The sequence below is a fragment of the Balaenoptera physalus genome, assembly GCF_965194825.1.
Source record: "Balaenoptera physalus genome assembly, chromosome: 12".
Classification (NCBI taxonomy): Eukaryota; Metazoa; Chordata; class Mammalia; order Artiodactyla; family Balaenopteridae; genus Balaenoptera; species Balaenoptera physalus.
The window spans coordinates 91,635,801-91,653,832 of record NC_138897.1 but is presented as its reverse complement, the minus strand read 5'-3'; the positions used below and the strand labels follow the sequence as shown (position 1 = coordinate 91,653,832).

Genomic DNA, 18,032 nt, shown 5'->3' with positions numbered 1-18,032 from the left:
TGAGTGAAAAATGCAAACAACTTACGACTAATAGTATTTTATGTAATTAGAACCCAGACCACACTCTGAGAACCGCAGGCCTAGGCCAATGAATGAATAAAGGAATAAATGAGTGAACACTTCTTCCCCCTCCACCTCCCACCCAGCCGCACAGCGCAGCTTGTGGGATCGACCCCGGTCCCCTGCTTTGGGAGCATGGAGTCTTAACCACTGGACCACCAGGGAAGTCCCTTCTTTTTTTTTGTTTTTTGTTTTTTTTTGTTTTGAGTGAACTTTTTTAAGCATCCAAGTCTTCCTCCATGTGAGAAAAAAAAATATGTGTCTATATATATATACTTATATATGTATCTATACATATACACACACACACATATATATATATATATATATATATATATATATACACACACACACACATGCTTGTGGGATAACATTCAAATAATTCACACAGGGTGTTCTAAGCAATATAAGGAAAGGATTTAAAAACTAAGCCAAGGCAAGGGAAAAGCAACAAATAACATACAAGGGAATCCCCATAAGGTTAACAGCTGATTTTTCAGCAGAACCTCTGCAAGCCAGAAGGGAGTGGCAGGATATATCTAAAGTGCTGAAAGGGAAAAATCTACAACCAACATTACTCTACCCAACAAGGATCTCATTCAGATTCAATGGAGAAATTAAAACCTTTACAGATAAGCAAAAGTTAAGACAATTCAGCACCAGCAAACCAGCTTTACAACAAATGCTAAAGGAACTTCTCTAGGCAGGAAACACAAGAGAAGGAAAAGACCTACAATAACAAACCCAAAACAATTAAGAAGATGGTAATAGGAACATACATATCGATAATTACCTTAAATGTAAATGGATTAAATGCTCCAACCAAAAGACATAGACTGGCTGAATGGATACAAAAACAAGACCTGTACATATGCTGTCTACAAGAGACCCACTTCAGACCTAGGGACACATACAGACTGAAAGTGAGGGGATGGAAAAAGATATTTCATGCAAATGGAAGTCAAAAGAAAGCTGGAGTAGCAATTCTCATATCAGACAAAATAGACTTTAAAATAAAGACTATTACAAGAGACAAAGAAGGACTCTCCATAATGATCAAGGGATCAATCCAAGAAGAAGATATAACAATTGTAAATATTTATGCACCCAACATAGGAACACCTCAATACGTAAGGCAAATGCTAACAACCATAAAAGGGGAAATCGACAGTAACACAATAATAGTAGGGGACTTTAACACCCCACTTTCACCAATGGACAGATCATCCAAAATGAAAATAAATATGGAAACACAAGCTTTAAATGACACATTAAACAAGATGGACTTAATTGATATTTATAGGACATTCCATCCAAAAACAACAGAATACACTTTCTTCTCAAGTGCTCATGGAACATTCTCCAGGATAGATCATATCTTGGGTCACAAATCAAGCCTTGGTAAATTTAACAAAACTGAAATCGTATCAAGTATATTTTCCGACCACAATGCTATGAGACTACATATCAATTACAGGAAAAAAAAAACTGTACAAAATACACACACATGGCAGCTAAACAATGTGCTACTAAATAACCAAGAGATCACTGAAGAAATCACAGAGGAAATCAAAAAATACCAGAAACAAATGACAATGAAAACAGGACGGCCCAAAACCTATGGGATGCAGCAAAAGCAGTTCTAAGAGGGAAGTTTATAGCAACACAATCCTACCTCAAGAAACAAGAAAAATCTCAAATAAAGAACCTAACCTTTCACCTAAGCAATTAGAGAAAGAAGAACAAAAAAACCCCAAAGTTAGCAGAAGGAAAGAAATCATAAAGATCAGATCAGAAATAAATGAAAAACAAATGAAGGAAACAATAGCAAAGATCAATAAAACTAAAAGCTGGTTCTTTGAGAAGATAAACAAAATTGATAAACCATTAGCCAGACTCATCAAGAAAAAAAGGGAGAAGACTCAAATCAACAGAATTAGAAATGAAAAAGGAGAAGTAACTACTGACACTGCAGAAATACAAAGGATCATGAGAGATTACTACAAGCAATTCTATGCCAATAAAATGGACAACCTGGAAGAAATGGACAAATTCTTAGAAAAGCACAACCTTCCAAGACTGAACCAGGAAAAAATAGAAAATATAAACAGACAAATCACAAGCACTGAAATTGAAACTGTGATTAAAAATCTTCTGACAAACAAAAGCCCAGGACCAGATGGCTTCACAGGCAAACTCTATTAAACATTTAGAGAAGAGCTAACACCTATCCTTCTCAAACTCTTCCAAAATATAGCAGAGGGAGGAATACTCCCAAACTCATTCTACGAGGCCACCATCACCTTGATACCAAAACCAGACAAAGATGTCACAAAAAAAGAAAACTACAGGCCAATATCTCTGATGAACACAGATGCAAAAATCCTCAACAAAATACTAGCAAACAGAATCCAAAAGCACATTAAAAGGATCATACACCATGATCAATTGGGGTTTATTCCAGGAATGCAAAGATTCTTCAATATATGCAAATCAATCAATGTGATACACCATATTAACAAATTGAAGGAGAAAAACTGTGATCATCTCAATGGATGCAGAAAAAGCTTTTGACAAAATTCAACACCCATTTATGATAAAAACTCTCCAGAAAGTAGGCATAGAGGGAACCTACCTCAACATAATAAAAGCCATATATGACAAACCCACAGCCAACATCATTCTCAATGGGGAAAAACTGAAACCATTTCCTCTAAGATCAGGAACAAGACAAGGTTGCCCACTCTCACCACTATTATTCAACATAGTTTTGGAAGTTTTAGCCACGGCAATCAGAGACGAAAAAGAAATAAAAGGAATCCAAATCAGAAAAGAAGTAAAACTGTCACTGTTTGCAGATGACATGATACTATATATAGAGAATCCAAAAGATCCTACCAGAAAACTACTAGAGCTAATCAATGAATTTGGTAGAGTAGCAGGATACAAAATTAATGCACAGAAATCTGTTGCATTCCTATACACTAATGATGAAAAATCTGAAAGAGAAATTAAGGAAACACTCCCATTTACCATTGCAACAAAAAGAATAAAATACCTAGGAATAAACCTACCTAAGGAGACAAAAGACCTTATAGTTTCTGTATGCAGAAAACTATAAGACACTGATGAAAGAAATTAAAGATGATACAAACAGATGGAGAGATATATTATGTTCTTGGATTGGGAGAATCAACATTGCGAAAATGACTCTACTACCCAAAGCAATCTACAGATTCAATGCAATCCCTATCAAACTACCAACGACATTTTTCACAGAACTAGAACAAAAAATCTCACAATTTGTATGGAAACACAAAGACCCCGAATAGTCAAAGCAATCTTGAGAAAGAAAAATGGAGTTGGAGGAATCAGGCTCTGGGACTTCAGACTATATAACAAAGCTACAGTAATCAAGACAGTATGGTACTGGCACAAAAACAGAAATAGATCAATGGAACAGGATAAAGCCCAGAGATAAACCCATGTGCATATGGTCACCATATGTTTGATAAAGGAGGCAAGAGTATACAATGGAGAAAAGAAAGCCTCTTCAGTAAGTGGTGCTGGGAAAACTGGACAGCTACATGTAAAAGAATGAAATTAGAACACTCCCTAATGCCATACACAAAAATAAACTCAAAATGGATTAAAGACCTAAATGTAAGGCCAGACAATATAAAACTCTTAAAGGAAAATATAGGAAGAACACTCTATGACATAAATCACAGCAAGATCCTTTTTGACCCACCTCCTAGAGAAATGGAAATAAAAACAAAAATAAACAAATGGGACCTAATGAAACTTAAAAGCTTTTGCACAGCAAAGGAAACCATTAAAAACAAAAAGACAACCCTCAGAATGGGAGAAAATATTTGCAAACGAAGCATCTGACAAAGGATTAATCTCCAAAATATACAAGCAGCTCATGAAGCTCAATATCAAAAAAACAAACAACCCAATCCAAAAATGGGCAGAAGATCTAAATAGACATTTCTCCAAAGAAGATACACAGATTGCCAACAAACACATGAAAAGATTCTCAACATCACTAATCATTAGAGAAATGCAAATCAAAACTACAATGAGGTATCACCTCACACCATTCAGAATGGCCGTCATCAAAACATCTACAAACAATAAATGCTGGAGAGAGTGTGGAGAAAAGGGAACCCTCCTGCACTGTTGGTGGGAATGTAAATTGATACAGCCACTATGGAGAACAGTATGGAGGTTCGTTAAAAAACTAAAAATAGAACTACCATATGACCCAGCAATCCCAGTACTGGGCATATACCCTGAGAAAACCATAGTTCAAAAAGAGTCATGTACCAAAATGTTCATTGCAGCTCTATTTACAATAGCCAGGACATGGAAGCAACCTAAGTGTCCATCGACAGATGAATGGATAAAGAAGATGTGGTACATGTATACAATGGAATATTACTCCGCCATAAAAAGAAATGAAATTGAGTTATTTGTAGTAAGGTGGATGGACCTAGAGTCTGTCATACAGAGTGAAGTAAGTCAGAAAGAGAAAAACAAATACTGTATGCTAACACATATATATGGAATCTAAAAAACAAACAAACAAAATGGTCATGAAGAACCTAGGGGCAAGACGGGAATAAAGACGCAGACCTACTAGAGAATGGCCTTGAGGACATGGGGAGGGGGAAGGGTAAGCTGGGAGAAAGTGAGACTGGCATGGACATATATACACTACCAAATGTAAACTAGATAGCTAGTGGGAAGCAGCCGCATAGCACAGGGAGATTAGCTCGGTGCTTTGTGTCCACCTAAAGGGGTGGGATAGGGAGGGTGGGAGGGAGACGCAAGAGGGAGGGGATATGGGGATATGTGTATGTGTATAGCTGATTCACCTTGTTATACAGCAGAAACTAACACACCATTGTAAAGCAATTATACTCCAATAAAGATGTTAAAAAACAACAACAACTAAGCCAAAGCAACTCTGCAGTCTTTCGAAATCTAAGTTGATGGGAGTACACTTGGTACCCTGGTTTTGTCCGATTCATGAGGCAAGAACTATTTCACTCCACCGGACCAAGATCCTAAATCCTAGTAACGTAACCTCTTGGAATAGGATGACCCGAGACCCCTGAAAGCCAAAAAGTGTCCAGGAAAAAATCAATCCGAACTGAGATTCTCCTGAATGTCTAAAAAGCTGTGAAGGTACATTAAGCTCCTACTTTCCCGGCATGGCTGCAGATTGGTTTAATGGAGGGAGAATGACCAAATGCATGCGTTTATACGTTCTCCAACTGTCAGGAGAAAAGCTTGTTATACGTAAACTTTGGTGATACAGAGGACACACTCTGTGCCTCCGCACACTCCATCCAGTGGAAGACTGGATGTGGCGTCTGCAGTGCTGGGTTTCAGTCCTGGCTCCCCACACTTTTTTTTTTTTAATTTTATTGGAGCATAGTTGATTTACAATGTTGTGTTAATTTCAGGTGTACAGCAAAGTGAATCAGATATATGTATTTCTCCACTGTATCGTCAACATGAATCACTTATACATATATCCACTCTTTTTTAGATTCTTTTTCCATATAGGTTATTACAGAATGTTGAGTAGAGTTCCCTGTGCTCTACAGTAGGTCCTTGTTGGTTATCTGTCTTATGTCTAGTAGTGTGTGTATGTTCATCCCAAGCTCCTAATTTATCTGACCTCCCCACCACGTTTCCCCTTTGGTAACCATAAGTTAGTTTTCGAAATCTGTGAGTCTGTTTCTGCTTTGTAAATAAGTTCATTTATATCATTTTTTTAAAAAAATTAGATTCCATGTGAGTGATATCATATGAGATTTGTCTTTCTCTGTCTGACTTAACTTCACTTAGTATGATAATCTCTAGGTCCATCCATGTTGCTGCAAATGGCATCATTTCGTTCTTTTTTTATGGCTGAGTAATATTCTCCCCACACTTCTTATTAGCTGTGCCATTTTGTCCAAGGAGCTTAACCTCTCTGAGCTACATACGAAACAAGAATTTGTTGTAAGTCTTAAATTTTCTCAAAAAATGGTAAACTGTAAAACAACAAAAACTATCATTACTCCCAGCTGCCACTCTTCAGCATAGAGAAGATGGTAGTTATTTGAGCTTTCTGATTGTCATTTTTTTTTAATTTATTTTTTATTTTTTTGGCTGTGTTGGGTCTTCGTTTCTGTGCGAGGGCTTTCTCTAGTTGTGGCGAGTGGGGGCCACTCTTCATCCGGTGCGCGGGCCTCTCACTATCGCGGCCTCTCTTGTTGTGGAGCACAGGCTTCAGACGCGCAGGCTCAGTAGTTGTGGCACACGGGCCCAGTTGCTCCGCGGCATGTGGGATCTTCCCAGACCAGGGCTCGAACCCATGTCCCCTGCATTGGCAGGCGGATTCTCAACCACTGCGCCACCAGGGAAGCCCTGTCATCTTTTATAGTCATTGTTTTGGTGACTAATGAATATCTTTACTGATACAAGTTTGGAAAAAACCCTCGAAAGCCACAGCTTCACCAGGAGAGAGCCCATAAAGGGTATAATGATTTCTGCCATTTGATGTGGGGCAGTATTCCTCAACGTCTCTGAGCCTGGGTTTTCTCGTTTGTATTACAGAAATAATCCCTTCTTGGCAAAGAGAGTGGGTAGCTTCAACAAGCCAGGGCAGGTAGAGCAGAGCTGACACACAGAAGGCTCTGTTTATGAGAATTACTGCTGTCACTTACAGGGGCCATGTAACCACCATCCCTCTCCTCCTGTTACCGTTCTTTTTTTTTTTTTTTTTTTGGCCACGTGTGAGGCTGTGAGGCTTGCAGAATCTTAGTTCCCTGACCAGGGATGGAACCCACGCCCTCGGCAGTGAGAGTGTGGAGTCCTAACCACTGGACCGCCGGGGCAGTCCCTCCTGTTACCTTTCATGTCAACCTGTGGGACCCTTGGTCTTAAAACTCATCTAAGGGAAAACTATTGAACACTCTGACCACCAAATGCATGGAGTTTTCCCTCACATTAAGTATTCCTGACACCAACTACCAGAAGTTAGTGCAGACCCCAGCGGTTAAAGGGTCAGTCCCACAAGACTGCCCCCCCCCAACTTCAGATGCGGATAAAAAGTAGGTGGGTCCCCAGGTTGCCCACACTTCTGTCCAACCTGGCTACGAATCAGAGTTTCCATGACACCCTCCTCAGGTTCAATAATTCGCTAGAAGGGCTCAGAGTACTCGGGGAAACAGCTTTATTTACTATTACCAGTTTATTATGGAGGATGTGACAAAGGATAAAGATGAACAGCCAGCGGTAGATAGGGCGAGATCTGGAAGGCTCCCAAGTATAAGAGCTCTTGTCCAAGTGGTGATGGGGGTGCGCCATCCTCCTGGTACAAGGATGCCTTCCCCAACCTGGAAGCTAGGGGCTGGGGAGCTGGAAATTCCAATCCCCTAATTGCACTGTTGGTTCTTCTGGCAGCCAGCCCCCATCCTGGGGCCCACCGAGAGCCACCTCATTAGCATAAACTCCAGTAAGGTTGAAGGGGCGTGTTACGAATAGCGAAAGACGCTCCTTTCGCCCCCATCACTCAGGAAATTCCAAGGATTTTAGGAGCTCTGTGTCAGGAACCAGGAATGAAGACCAAATATATATTTCTTATTATATCATAAAATCACATCATCGCTCCCTAGGACCCCCCCACCCCCGCATTTCTCTAATTTCAGCTCGATAATCGGAAATCCTCCAGCCTCATGTTTATCTGTCTGATGCTCTGGCCTTTCCGCAATGGTGTGCAGGACAGAGGACCACTGTCAAGCTGGAACTGATTTACCTGAGGGTTATCAGGGTAGATTATCCTAGGATGAGACAATTTCTAGGCCCAGACTCCAGTATACTTTGTATTGTGCAGATGAATTACTGTCCTGAGTTACAAGATTCATTTGTTTCCCAACAAATATGCATTGAGCCCCTGCTGGGCATAAAGATCCCTAAAGTCACACTTGTTCCCTCCCCAGGGGCCACGTAAGCCCGCAGAGCCAGCCATTACCACCACTATGCTTCAATATAATAAGCACCTGAGTGATTGAAGTTGGCCCGGTTCCAGTGCTGTTTATATTATTCAATGAGGTCTGGTAAAAATATAATGAAAGCCACAAATGCAAACCACATGTGTAATTTAAAATTTCCTAGTAGGGACTTCCTTGGCAGTCCAGTGGCTAAGACTCCACACTTCCACTGCAGGGGGTGCCGATTCTATCCCTGGTCTGGGAACTAAGATCCCACATGCTGTGCGGCAGGGACAAAAAAAAAATAAGTAAATAAAATAAAATTTCCTAGTAGCCACATTTTATTATTTTTATTTAATTATTATTTTTAAAAAATTTTTATTGGAGTAGAGTTGATGCACAATGCCGTGTTTCAGGTGCACAGCAAAGTGATTCAGTGATACATGTACATATATCCATCGTTTTTCAGATTCTTTTCCCATCTAGGTTATTACAGAATATTGAGTAGAGTTCCCTGTGCTATACGGTAGGTCCTTATTAGTTATCTCTTTTATTTTTTGGCCACCGCCGCAAGGCATGTGGGATCTCAGTTTCCCAGCCAGGGACTGAACCCTGGCCACAGCAGTGAAAGCACCAAATCCTAACCACTCCCTATCTATTTTATATACAGTAGTGTGTATACGTTAATCCCTATCTACTAATTTATCACTTCCCACCCCCGTTACCCCTTTGGTAACCATAAGTTTGGTTTCGAGATCTGTGAGTCTGTTTCTGCTTTGTAAATAAGTTCATCTGTATAATTTTTTATTAGATTCCACATATAAGTGATATGAATCATATATTTGTCTCTGACTTACTTCACTTAGTATGATAATCTCTAGGTCCATCCATGTAACTGCAAATGGCATTATTTCATTCTTTTTTATGGCTGAGCAATATTCCATGGTATATATGTACCACATCTTCTTTATCCATTCATCTGTCGATGGACATTAAGGTTGTTTCCATGTCTCGGCTATTGCAAGTAGTGCTAAGAACATTGGGGTGCATGGATCTTTTTTTTAATGTACTCTTGCACAATGATTAACCAGATGTATTTAACTCACTCAAATGGGCAATGCTGTCATTTCTCCTTCCGGTCCCCTTTCTCATCCAGCACTGATGCTGTGACTCACTGCTGCATTGTCCTCCATTGTGTGAGGTCCCTGCTTTTGACCTGTTCGCTCTCCCAGTGCTGGGCCAGCCAGGGGGCCTCCAGATAACGTCACCATGACTGGCCTCAATCTGTCCCCTGGAGACCCCTGTGAGATTTTCTTTGCAATATAAATATTCCCAGGAGCAATACTCTCAGGTCATAAGTGTATTTAACGTCTCCGTTCTCCCTTTACATTTCTTCCTGAATGTTTGCTAAGGCTAGGAAACAATTTTTAGTACCCACAAAAGCATTCCAGTTCAGGGTCGGGTGGAGGGGTGTACATCAGTTGCTATACCGTGCTAGGATTGCCTGAATTATTAAATAAAAATATACAATGCCCAGTTGAATTTCAGATAAGCAACAACTCTTTTTTGTTTTCCTTTGGTGTGTGTCCCAAATATTGCATGGGACATATTTACACTAAACAAGCATTTGTTGTTTATCTGAAACTCAGATTTAACTGGGTGTCCTGTATTTTATGTGGCAACACTACCTCCAATCAAACAATTAAATTCAAGATTGTATGACTCTCCTTGGACAGGGGAACAGAATCATGGAATCAGCATTACAGGTCAAGATTGGGAAAACTCCACAAATGCTTGGTTGGAAGTAATGAAATATATTTAGGAAGTCTGTACAACAAAATTACCATAAACATTTATTAAGCTGTAATTTTCACAGTATTTTAATTCTGTTCTGAAATCGGTCTACAAATATCTCTACATAACACCAAAGCCAGTGATTTAATAAATAAGAGGGATGTACGGATCGCTCTGCCAAAAAAATAAGCCTTATACATTTATGTCTATTTATGATATTTGTAGAATCAGTTTCCCAAGGCTCATGAAACTAAAGTGCGCACACACCACATACGCACACACACACACCACTATATTAAAATCAAGTGGATTTATAGTATCAAATTAAATGCTACGTAAAATTTATAACCAGATACACAAAATACAAATTTGACTCATGAATACACTGTGGATGATGGGTACCATACCTCACAAACATGATTTCCAGTTAAGAGGGAAATAATTGCTTCGCTGGATTTTAAGTGAGAGCTAATCACCACCACAAGAAATCAATTTAATTACAGTATTCAAAGATTTAACACACATGCGGATATTAAAACTGACACTACAATAAAACCTTTAAATATGCAAAAAGACATTAGAACATATGGTTCATAACAACATTAGCTGCCGCAGATCTTCAGTAGACGGTGCAAAGGACAATCAGCTTTTTATGCCACCACCAGGGAAAAACTGGTCCTGGGGTATCTCCTACATATCAAGGAATCAATAAGAGCAGAGTACAGAATTGACGACAAGGTTTGTTTATCCCAGATACTATACATCATATTGATGGTTATCCAATACTAATTTTAAGGGTACTGTGTTAGATCCTGCAAAAATATATACTTCTATTATTCACAAGTGAGGAGGAAAGGTTCAACTACTCAAATGGCCATAAACAAAAATGATGATGTATTATTTTAAAAAGTTGGGGGAGCAGGTTGACACCTTTAGGGCCTTAAAGAATTCCTTTTATTTTTTTTGGCCCCGCCGAGCAGCTTGCAGGATCTTAGTTCCCCAACCAGGGATTGAATCCGGGCCACGGCAGTGAAAGCACCGAGTCCTAACCACTGGACCACCAGAGAACTCCCAGGAATTCCTTTTAAAGTGAGCTAGCTGGATGGGAGAGCTGGTTTTTTGATTAAACCAGCCAATTCAAAACCCATCAGGGAGAAGTGCTCAGGTGTCACATTGTAAGGCAGGTATCATTCCTCAAAAGCATCTTAAGAAGCATCCAGAAGCATGGAGATGAAGCAAAGCAGGATTCCCACTAGTGAGAAGGTGTCTTTGCCATGTTTTAGATTCTGCACTGGACATCTGACATGTTATTCCTAACCAGAAGGCTGCTGAATCACAGGGCCAGACTAACGACCAAAGTGATTTTTCATCTTCCCTGCAAGCCAGCCCTCGTGGGTGTGCAAAAGTCCTATTATAACCCTCCCAAGCACTGACCCCATCCTGCATGTTCACCCTTAGTTCCAACAGGTGATATCCCCAACTAGCTACTTCCCACCACAGTCAGAAAAGCATAGATCCAGTTCCCCTCCGTCTGCTTCCTGACCCTGCGTGTTATCAGGCTTCCTGTGGTCCCACGTGGCATGGTATGCTTGTCGTCTCCAGGAAACTGTGGGTATTAAAAACCTTCTTTCAAAGGCACTAACCTCTCTCCGTGTTGTCACTCAGTCACCTTCATAAGTTAAGACCCCTGGCATAATTCACAAGGCTAGCTTTCAGGAAATTCTGTTGTTACACTTTGCTACCAGAAATGATACGGGGTACAAAAACAAAAACGAGCAAACCAAAAAACCCAGAAGGCAGGTAATGCTGATTGGTACTGGAAAATATATTTACAGAAGGCTGATGTGCCACTCAAGCATCTTTGCTAGGATGTCATGGAAGAGATTGCTCCAAACATCCACAGAAATCCAGCGATCTGGAGATAGCTGGTCCTTTTTCTTTTCTGGACTATTTTCTGTTCTTGGTATTTACTGTGATACTGAAGCACTGGGAAATTAACATTGATGAACTTGAAGATATCTAAAAAACTGAGTCTTAACTAAAACAGAGATCCACAGTAGTTTTCGTCAGGATGTTTTCATATCACGTTGAATGATGTGTTACACTAATATATTCTACAGCCCTGAAGATATAAAAAAGGTTTCTCTTCAAGGTATGAGATATGGTACAAAAATACATTTCTCCATGTACAAAAGAGAGAAAAAAGGAAGAGATGAGGGGGCATGGGGGAGGCCAAATACCCTACAAGCTTCCATGGAATGGAGAAAGAAAAAAAAAACAACCCTAACTATTTGGGGTTAAGAACACGCCCAAGCAAAAGTCAAATTTACGCATTAAAAAGCAGGCGTTATTCAGATCGAACATCCATGATTTCTACCAGAATTTCAAGGACTGTTCTACCCTGAAGTGATACTTCTAGTGAACTAATTAACTATTTAACTTTTGTTAAAAATAAAGACACCATTCCTTTGAGTATATTGAACTATAAAACTGGCTTCATAGCCTACACTTAGCCAATTTGGAAAACCAGGTGCATATTCTCGACAGCAACTTCCAGTTGATGCTGTGGCCTGAGTCCACCAGCACCTAGACACGTGAGCCTTCCTCGATCTACTACAAGTTAACATGGTTTTCCTGCCTGGATCTCAATACAGCACAGTGCCCGTCAGGTTTCCATGTGTGAGAGAAAAGAGTGGATATTATATCCAGACCAGTAATTTAAGACTTCAAAGCTTTGTGCAGAGAATGTCAATTTCCCTTCTGGCTAACAGGAGCAAAGCAGATACCTAAACATGCCAAATACACAGAAGCCAAATGCACAAAAGGAAGGAAGGCAAAGATGACCTCCCTGGAGTTCTTCATACCCTGTGCTAAAACAGATTTGTCTGTAAATATCTAACTGACAAAACTGGAACGGTTTCAATGCAGAAAACACGGGGGTCAAATGCCCACGGGTAAAGATTTGCCCAAGCAAATTCTAGAGAATATGCATGTGTTTCAGGAAGCAAACTGAATGTGGGAGAGTTTGGGTCCCGTTATCGTGCACCTTAAAAACAGAAGTTTCATAAACGTCCTCAGAAAACGTTTGCTTCCGTTTTCCAGGTACTTGTAACCCCAAGTAAAACGTCACAGAAAAGCGGCACACGAGGAGTTGGCAGGCAGCTGGGTTTTCCCCAAAATGATACCTGGACCAAAAGGTCTTGGTTCTACCTGATCTGACAGGGGTCTCTGCAAACCTGCATAGAGGGGCTCCTGTGAGGGGGCTCTAGGGCATGACGCAGGTGGGCAAGGAAAGACAGTCATGACCCCTGGCAGCAAAACCTGGGGAATTCTTTCCTTGCTCTCCTGTGCTTGTTGGTACCCAGAAAGGGGCATCTCCACTAGTCCCTGATTCAAGCCTTGCAAAGCCCCCTTTGTCCAGGACCCCACAGCTGTCTGCCCTGCACATACCTCTCTCTGCCCCTAGGGATCACCTAAAAATGAGGTCACCCCAGACTCCAGGCAAAAAGCACCTAACACATGCACTGTAAAAATTTCAGGAAAAATAATTCAGATCTTCTCCAAGTCTGGCTTATTCCTGCTTATTGTTCCTGAGAATGCTTTATAAGCAGCAACAGGCTTGAAAATGTTATTAGCTGCTATCGTTGGTTTTCCTTCTAAGGTCCTGAGTCACCCAAAACCAAGACGAAACAAATAAACAAAAAACCCTAGAGAGCGTATCTTTCCTGTATCAACCTAGCCAGCAAATGGCGAAATTAGGACATCAAACAGATTCCTAAATGAGCTTACCCAGGCAGCTCCCGGCATCGAACCCCAAAGACATTTCTTTGCCTGGTCCTTGAATTTCCCTTTACAGAATGTTGAGGTTAAAATACATTGAAGTACAGAAGGGGGAAAAAAATCTTAGGTTTTCTACAAATAATGACTTCTTCATTTAGAAATAGGATTGAAGGGGGCTTGGCTAGGGTCACTAGGATCCAAAAGATGTTTAGTTTCATCCTTGAAACCCAATAATAGCCCACATTCAGAAGCAACAACATTCATCGAATTGACATCAACGAAAAACAACATGAAATGAAGGTCACAGCTTTGGAACCTGAAAAGAATGCACACAGACCTCACCCACCAGTCCCTACGCTGCAAAAACAAATGCTTGCCTTGAAACTCTTCCAAAAGGTCGAATTAGCAATTTCTTCCCCTCCATGTAAAGTTTTAAGTCTATTAAAACTTAACTCGATCTGCCTGTTTTAAAAAACCTTACAAAAGGTGTATTTAAATGCTTGAAAAAATTAACTTTATGCTCTATGCACAGATAAACTTCTCTTCCTGTACAGCTAATATGGTTATATCCTTTGTTTAAAAAAGATTTTTTTTCCACTAATGACACTTGGTGGGTAGTTCTACATCAACGATCTTGTCCCATTCTTCCCGGAAGATGTCCTAAGAGTTGACACGTGGCCGGAAACACCCTCGCAAAGCGCCACTCTCTTGCTCAGACATGTTTATTAAGATTGTTTGGGGTTTGGCGTTCTTTTTTTTCTTCTTCTCTTTTGTTTCCGGAGAGAGGGCGCTGGGAGGAGGGGACCCGGCCGGCTGGCTGGTTGTCACTTGCCGTTGGAGCGGTCAAGACTCTCCAGCACTCGGTTGAGACGGATGTTGAGCAGCCGGACCTGGCTCTCCAGCTGTTCCAGCTTCTCCTCCACGCTGGGGCCGCCGGGGCTGCTGCGCCAGTAGAAGCCCATGGGCCCGGCCATGAAGTAGACGGCCACCACGAAGCACAGGGGCAGCACGGCGTTCTCGGGCTCGCCCTCGTACTTGTGCAAGATGTACACGCACGACATGGAGAACAGGATGACCCGCACCGCCCAGAAGAAGCGGCCGAACACCACGTGCAGGACGCTGAGGGTGAAGCCCAGGGTCAGAGACAAGAACCAGTAGGCCAGGAGGACGACGCCCACCAGCAGGAGGGCACGTGTGGGGCTGTTGGCCACCGAGCTCGGATTGAAGTACTGGGACAGGTTCGAGACTGCAGGACAGAACAGAGGGACAGCGGCCGGTTACACGGGGTCAGGGGGTTCTCTGCAAGCTGGGGGTGGGCAGCTCAGCTCACTGGCTGCGCCTCTGCTACATCCCAAGGAACTAAAGTCGGCTGCCTCGTTAGCCTTTATACTAAGACCTGGGAAAAGACAGGGCAACGCTGTCATATCGTGGGTTTGAAACACCTTTCAGGTGGGGCAGAGCCTGAAAACTGGCCTTCAATTTCCTTCCTTCCTGTCTTCCATAGTAACAAATGCCCAGTGTTAGGCTGGGCACATGGCTGCCTAGGATAAGGGCGTTTCCCAGCCTCCCTTGCAGCTACATAACTAAGCTTTGGTCAAGGAGAGGTAAGCAGAAATGTTTTGGGGTGGCTTCCTAGAAATAGTGGGAATATGCCCTTTACCTCTTCTTCTTCTGCCTGCTGGAATGTGGATGTGATGGCTGGAATAGGAGCAGCTGTCTTGTGTCATGAGGGAAGGGAGGTCAACTATTGGGGAGCAATAATATGGAAGGGGCCTCGGACCCGAGGAGAATGTGCTACAAAGCCACCTACCTGCCTAACCACCTACCTGTGAACTTTCACATAAGAGAAATAAGCTTCCATCTTGTTTAAGCTGCTGTTATTTGGGGTCTCTGTTACTCACAGTCAAACCTAATTGTAACTGGTACCCACACATGAAGTTCCATCTATCTATCCTATAACTGCAAATTTGTACCTTTTGACCATCTTCCTCCAATTCCCCTGCCTCCCTCCCACTTGCTGTCTCTGGCAACCACAAATCTGATCTCTCATTTTATGAGTTGTTTTTTTTTAAATTCCACATATAAGTGAGATCCTACAGTATTTGCCTTTCTCTGACGTATTTCACTTAGCTTAATGCCCTCCAGGTCCATCCACGTTGTTTCAAACGGCAGGATTTCCTTCGTTTTATGGTTGAATAATACTCCATTGTATATATACACACACCAAAATTTCTTTTTTTTTTTTAAATTTTATTTATTTTTGGCTGCATTGGGTCTTCACTGCTGCACACGGGCTTTCTCTAGTTGCGGTTCCTCACACAGGAGCGAGCGGGGACTCCTCTTCGTTGTGGTGTACGGGCTTCTCATTGCGGTGGTTTCTCTTGTTGTGGAGCACGGGCTCCAGGTGTGTGGGCTTCAGTAGTTGTGGCTCGCAGGTTCTAGAGTGCAGGCTCAGTAGTTGTGGTGCACAGGCTTAACTGCTCCGTGGCATGTGGGATCTTCCCGGACCAGGGATCGAACCCGTGTCCCCTCAACTGGCAGACAGATTCTTAACCACTGTGCCACCAGGGAAGCCCACACCAAAATTTCTTTATCCATTCATCTGTCAATGAACACTTAGGTTGTTCCCACGTCTTGGCTATTGTAAATAGTGCTGCAATGAACATGGGGGTGTAGTTATCTCTGTGACAGGGTGTTTTTGTTTCCTTCAGATATATTCACAGAAGTGGAATTGCTGGATCATATGGTAGGTCTATTTTTATTTTTTATTTTTTTTTGGCCACGCTGCATGGCTTCTGGGATATTAGTTCCCAGACCAGGGACTGAACCCGTGCCCTCGGCAGTGAAAGCGTGAAGTCCTAACCACTGGACCACCAGGGAATTCCCTATTTTTAGTTTTTTGAGGAATCTCCACACTGTTTTCCATAGTGGCTGCACCAATTTACATTCCCACCAACAGTGTACAAGGGTTCCAATTTCTCCACATCCTCACCAACATTTGTTATCTCTTATCTTTTTGATAATAGCCATGCTAATAGGCATGAGGTAATTAATATCTCATTGTGGTTTTGATTTGTATTTCCCTAATGACTAGTAATGTTGTACCACTAGTAATGTAGTACTGATACATTTTCTTGTACCTGTTGGCCATTCATATATCTTTTTTAAATAATTAATTAATTAATTAATTAATTAATTTTTGGCTGCACTGGGTCTTTGTTGCTGCGCCCAGGCTTTCTCTAGTTGCGGCGAGCGGGGGCTACTCTTTGTTGCAGTGCACAGGCTTCTCATTGCGGTGGCTTCTCTTGTTGCAGAGCACGGGCTCTAGGCGTGCGAGCTTCAGTAGTTGTGGCACTCAGGCTCAGTAGTTGTGGCTCACGGGCTCTAGAGCGCAGGCTCAGTAGTTGTGGTGCACGGGCTTAGTTGCTCCGCGGCATGTGGGATCCTCCCGGACCAGGGCTCGAACCTGTGTCCCCTGCATTGGCAGGCAGATTCTTCTTTTTTTTTTTAATTTTATTTTTATTTATTTATTTTTGGTTGCATTAAGTCTTCGTTGCTGCGCACAGGCTCTCTCTAGTTGTGGCGAGTGGGGGCTACTCTTTGTCGTGGTGCGCGGGTTTCTCATTGCGGTGGCTTCTCTTGTTGTGGAGCATGGGCTCCAGGTGTGTGGGCTTCAGTAGTTGTGGCACATGGGCTCAGTAGTTGTGGCTCACGGGCTCTAGAGCGCAGGCTCAGCAGTTGTGGCGCACGGGCTTAGCTGCTCCGCAGCATGTGGGATCTTCCCGGACCAGGGCTCGAACCCGTGTCCCCTGCATTGGCAGGCAGATTCTTAACCGCTGCACCACCAGGGAAGCCCAGGCCTCCAATTCATATTAACGATGGGCCCCTTTGTGCCAGGGCAGAGCCAGGGCCGAGGCTGCAGCCTGGAGGAGGTGGGCAAGACCCCACTCACGGGATCTCAGAAGGGAGATGCGTAACACACACACGGGAGGGAGATGTTACAGCTGAGGGTGAGAACTGCGGACAAGGTTCCTCCCACAAGGTAGTCAGGAGGGGCCTCTTGAAGGAGGTGTCACATACCAGAGACGCAAGCATGGGGAAGATGGGAGCAGGCAAAGGGCCGGGAGGATCACCCCCAGCAGGGAACACCTGGAGGGACTGGAAAGTGTCAAAGACCCCAGCGTGTCCCAGAACAGGGTGGGGGCTGGGCAGATCCCTGCTGCTCGCAGTGTCCTGGGTGGGAACCTGGTCGATCCCAAGGGCAGCAAGAAGTCACTGGGCAGCTTTAAGGAGAGTGACTTGACCTGACTTCTTTGTTTTGTTCTGTTTTTAAATCACTACTACAAAAGTAGTAATAAAAAAAATTGCTCTGGCTGATTTGTTGAGAAGGGACCCTAGTTAGGA

The 18,032-nt window shown here is 42.4% G+C and overlaps 1 protein-coding gene across 4 annotated transcripts in view; it reads right to left on the bottom strand.

Annotated features, from left to right (window-relative positions):
- The window catches only part of LOC309640052 (acetoacetyl-CoA synthetase), a 108,175-nt gene that overhangs the window by 76,232 nt on the left and 13,911 nt on the right, over positions 1-18,032 (bottom strand). Inside the window, exon 3 of one of the 4 annotated variants that reach the window (XM_082418231.1) lies at positions 9,883-14,874. The exons of the other annotated variants lie outside the window; for them this stretch is intronic. Coding sequence (XP_082274357.1) covers positions 14,453-14,874 — 422 coding nt within the window. The 3' untranslated portion in view covers positions 9,883-14,452. Of the gene's footprint in view, positions 1-9,882; positions 14,875-18,032 lie in introns of those variants that run through there. 4 annotated transcript variants of the gene reach the window in all.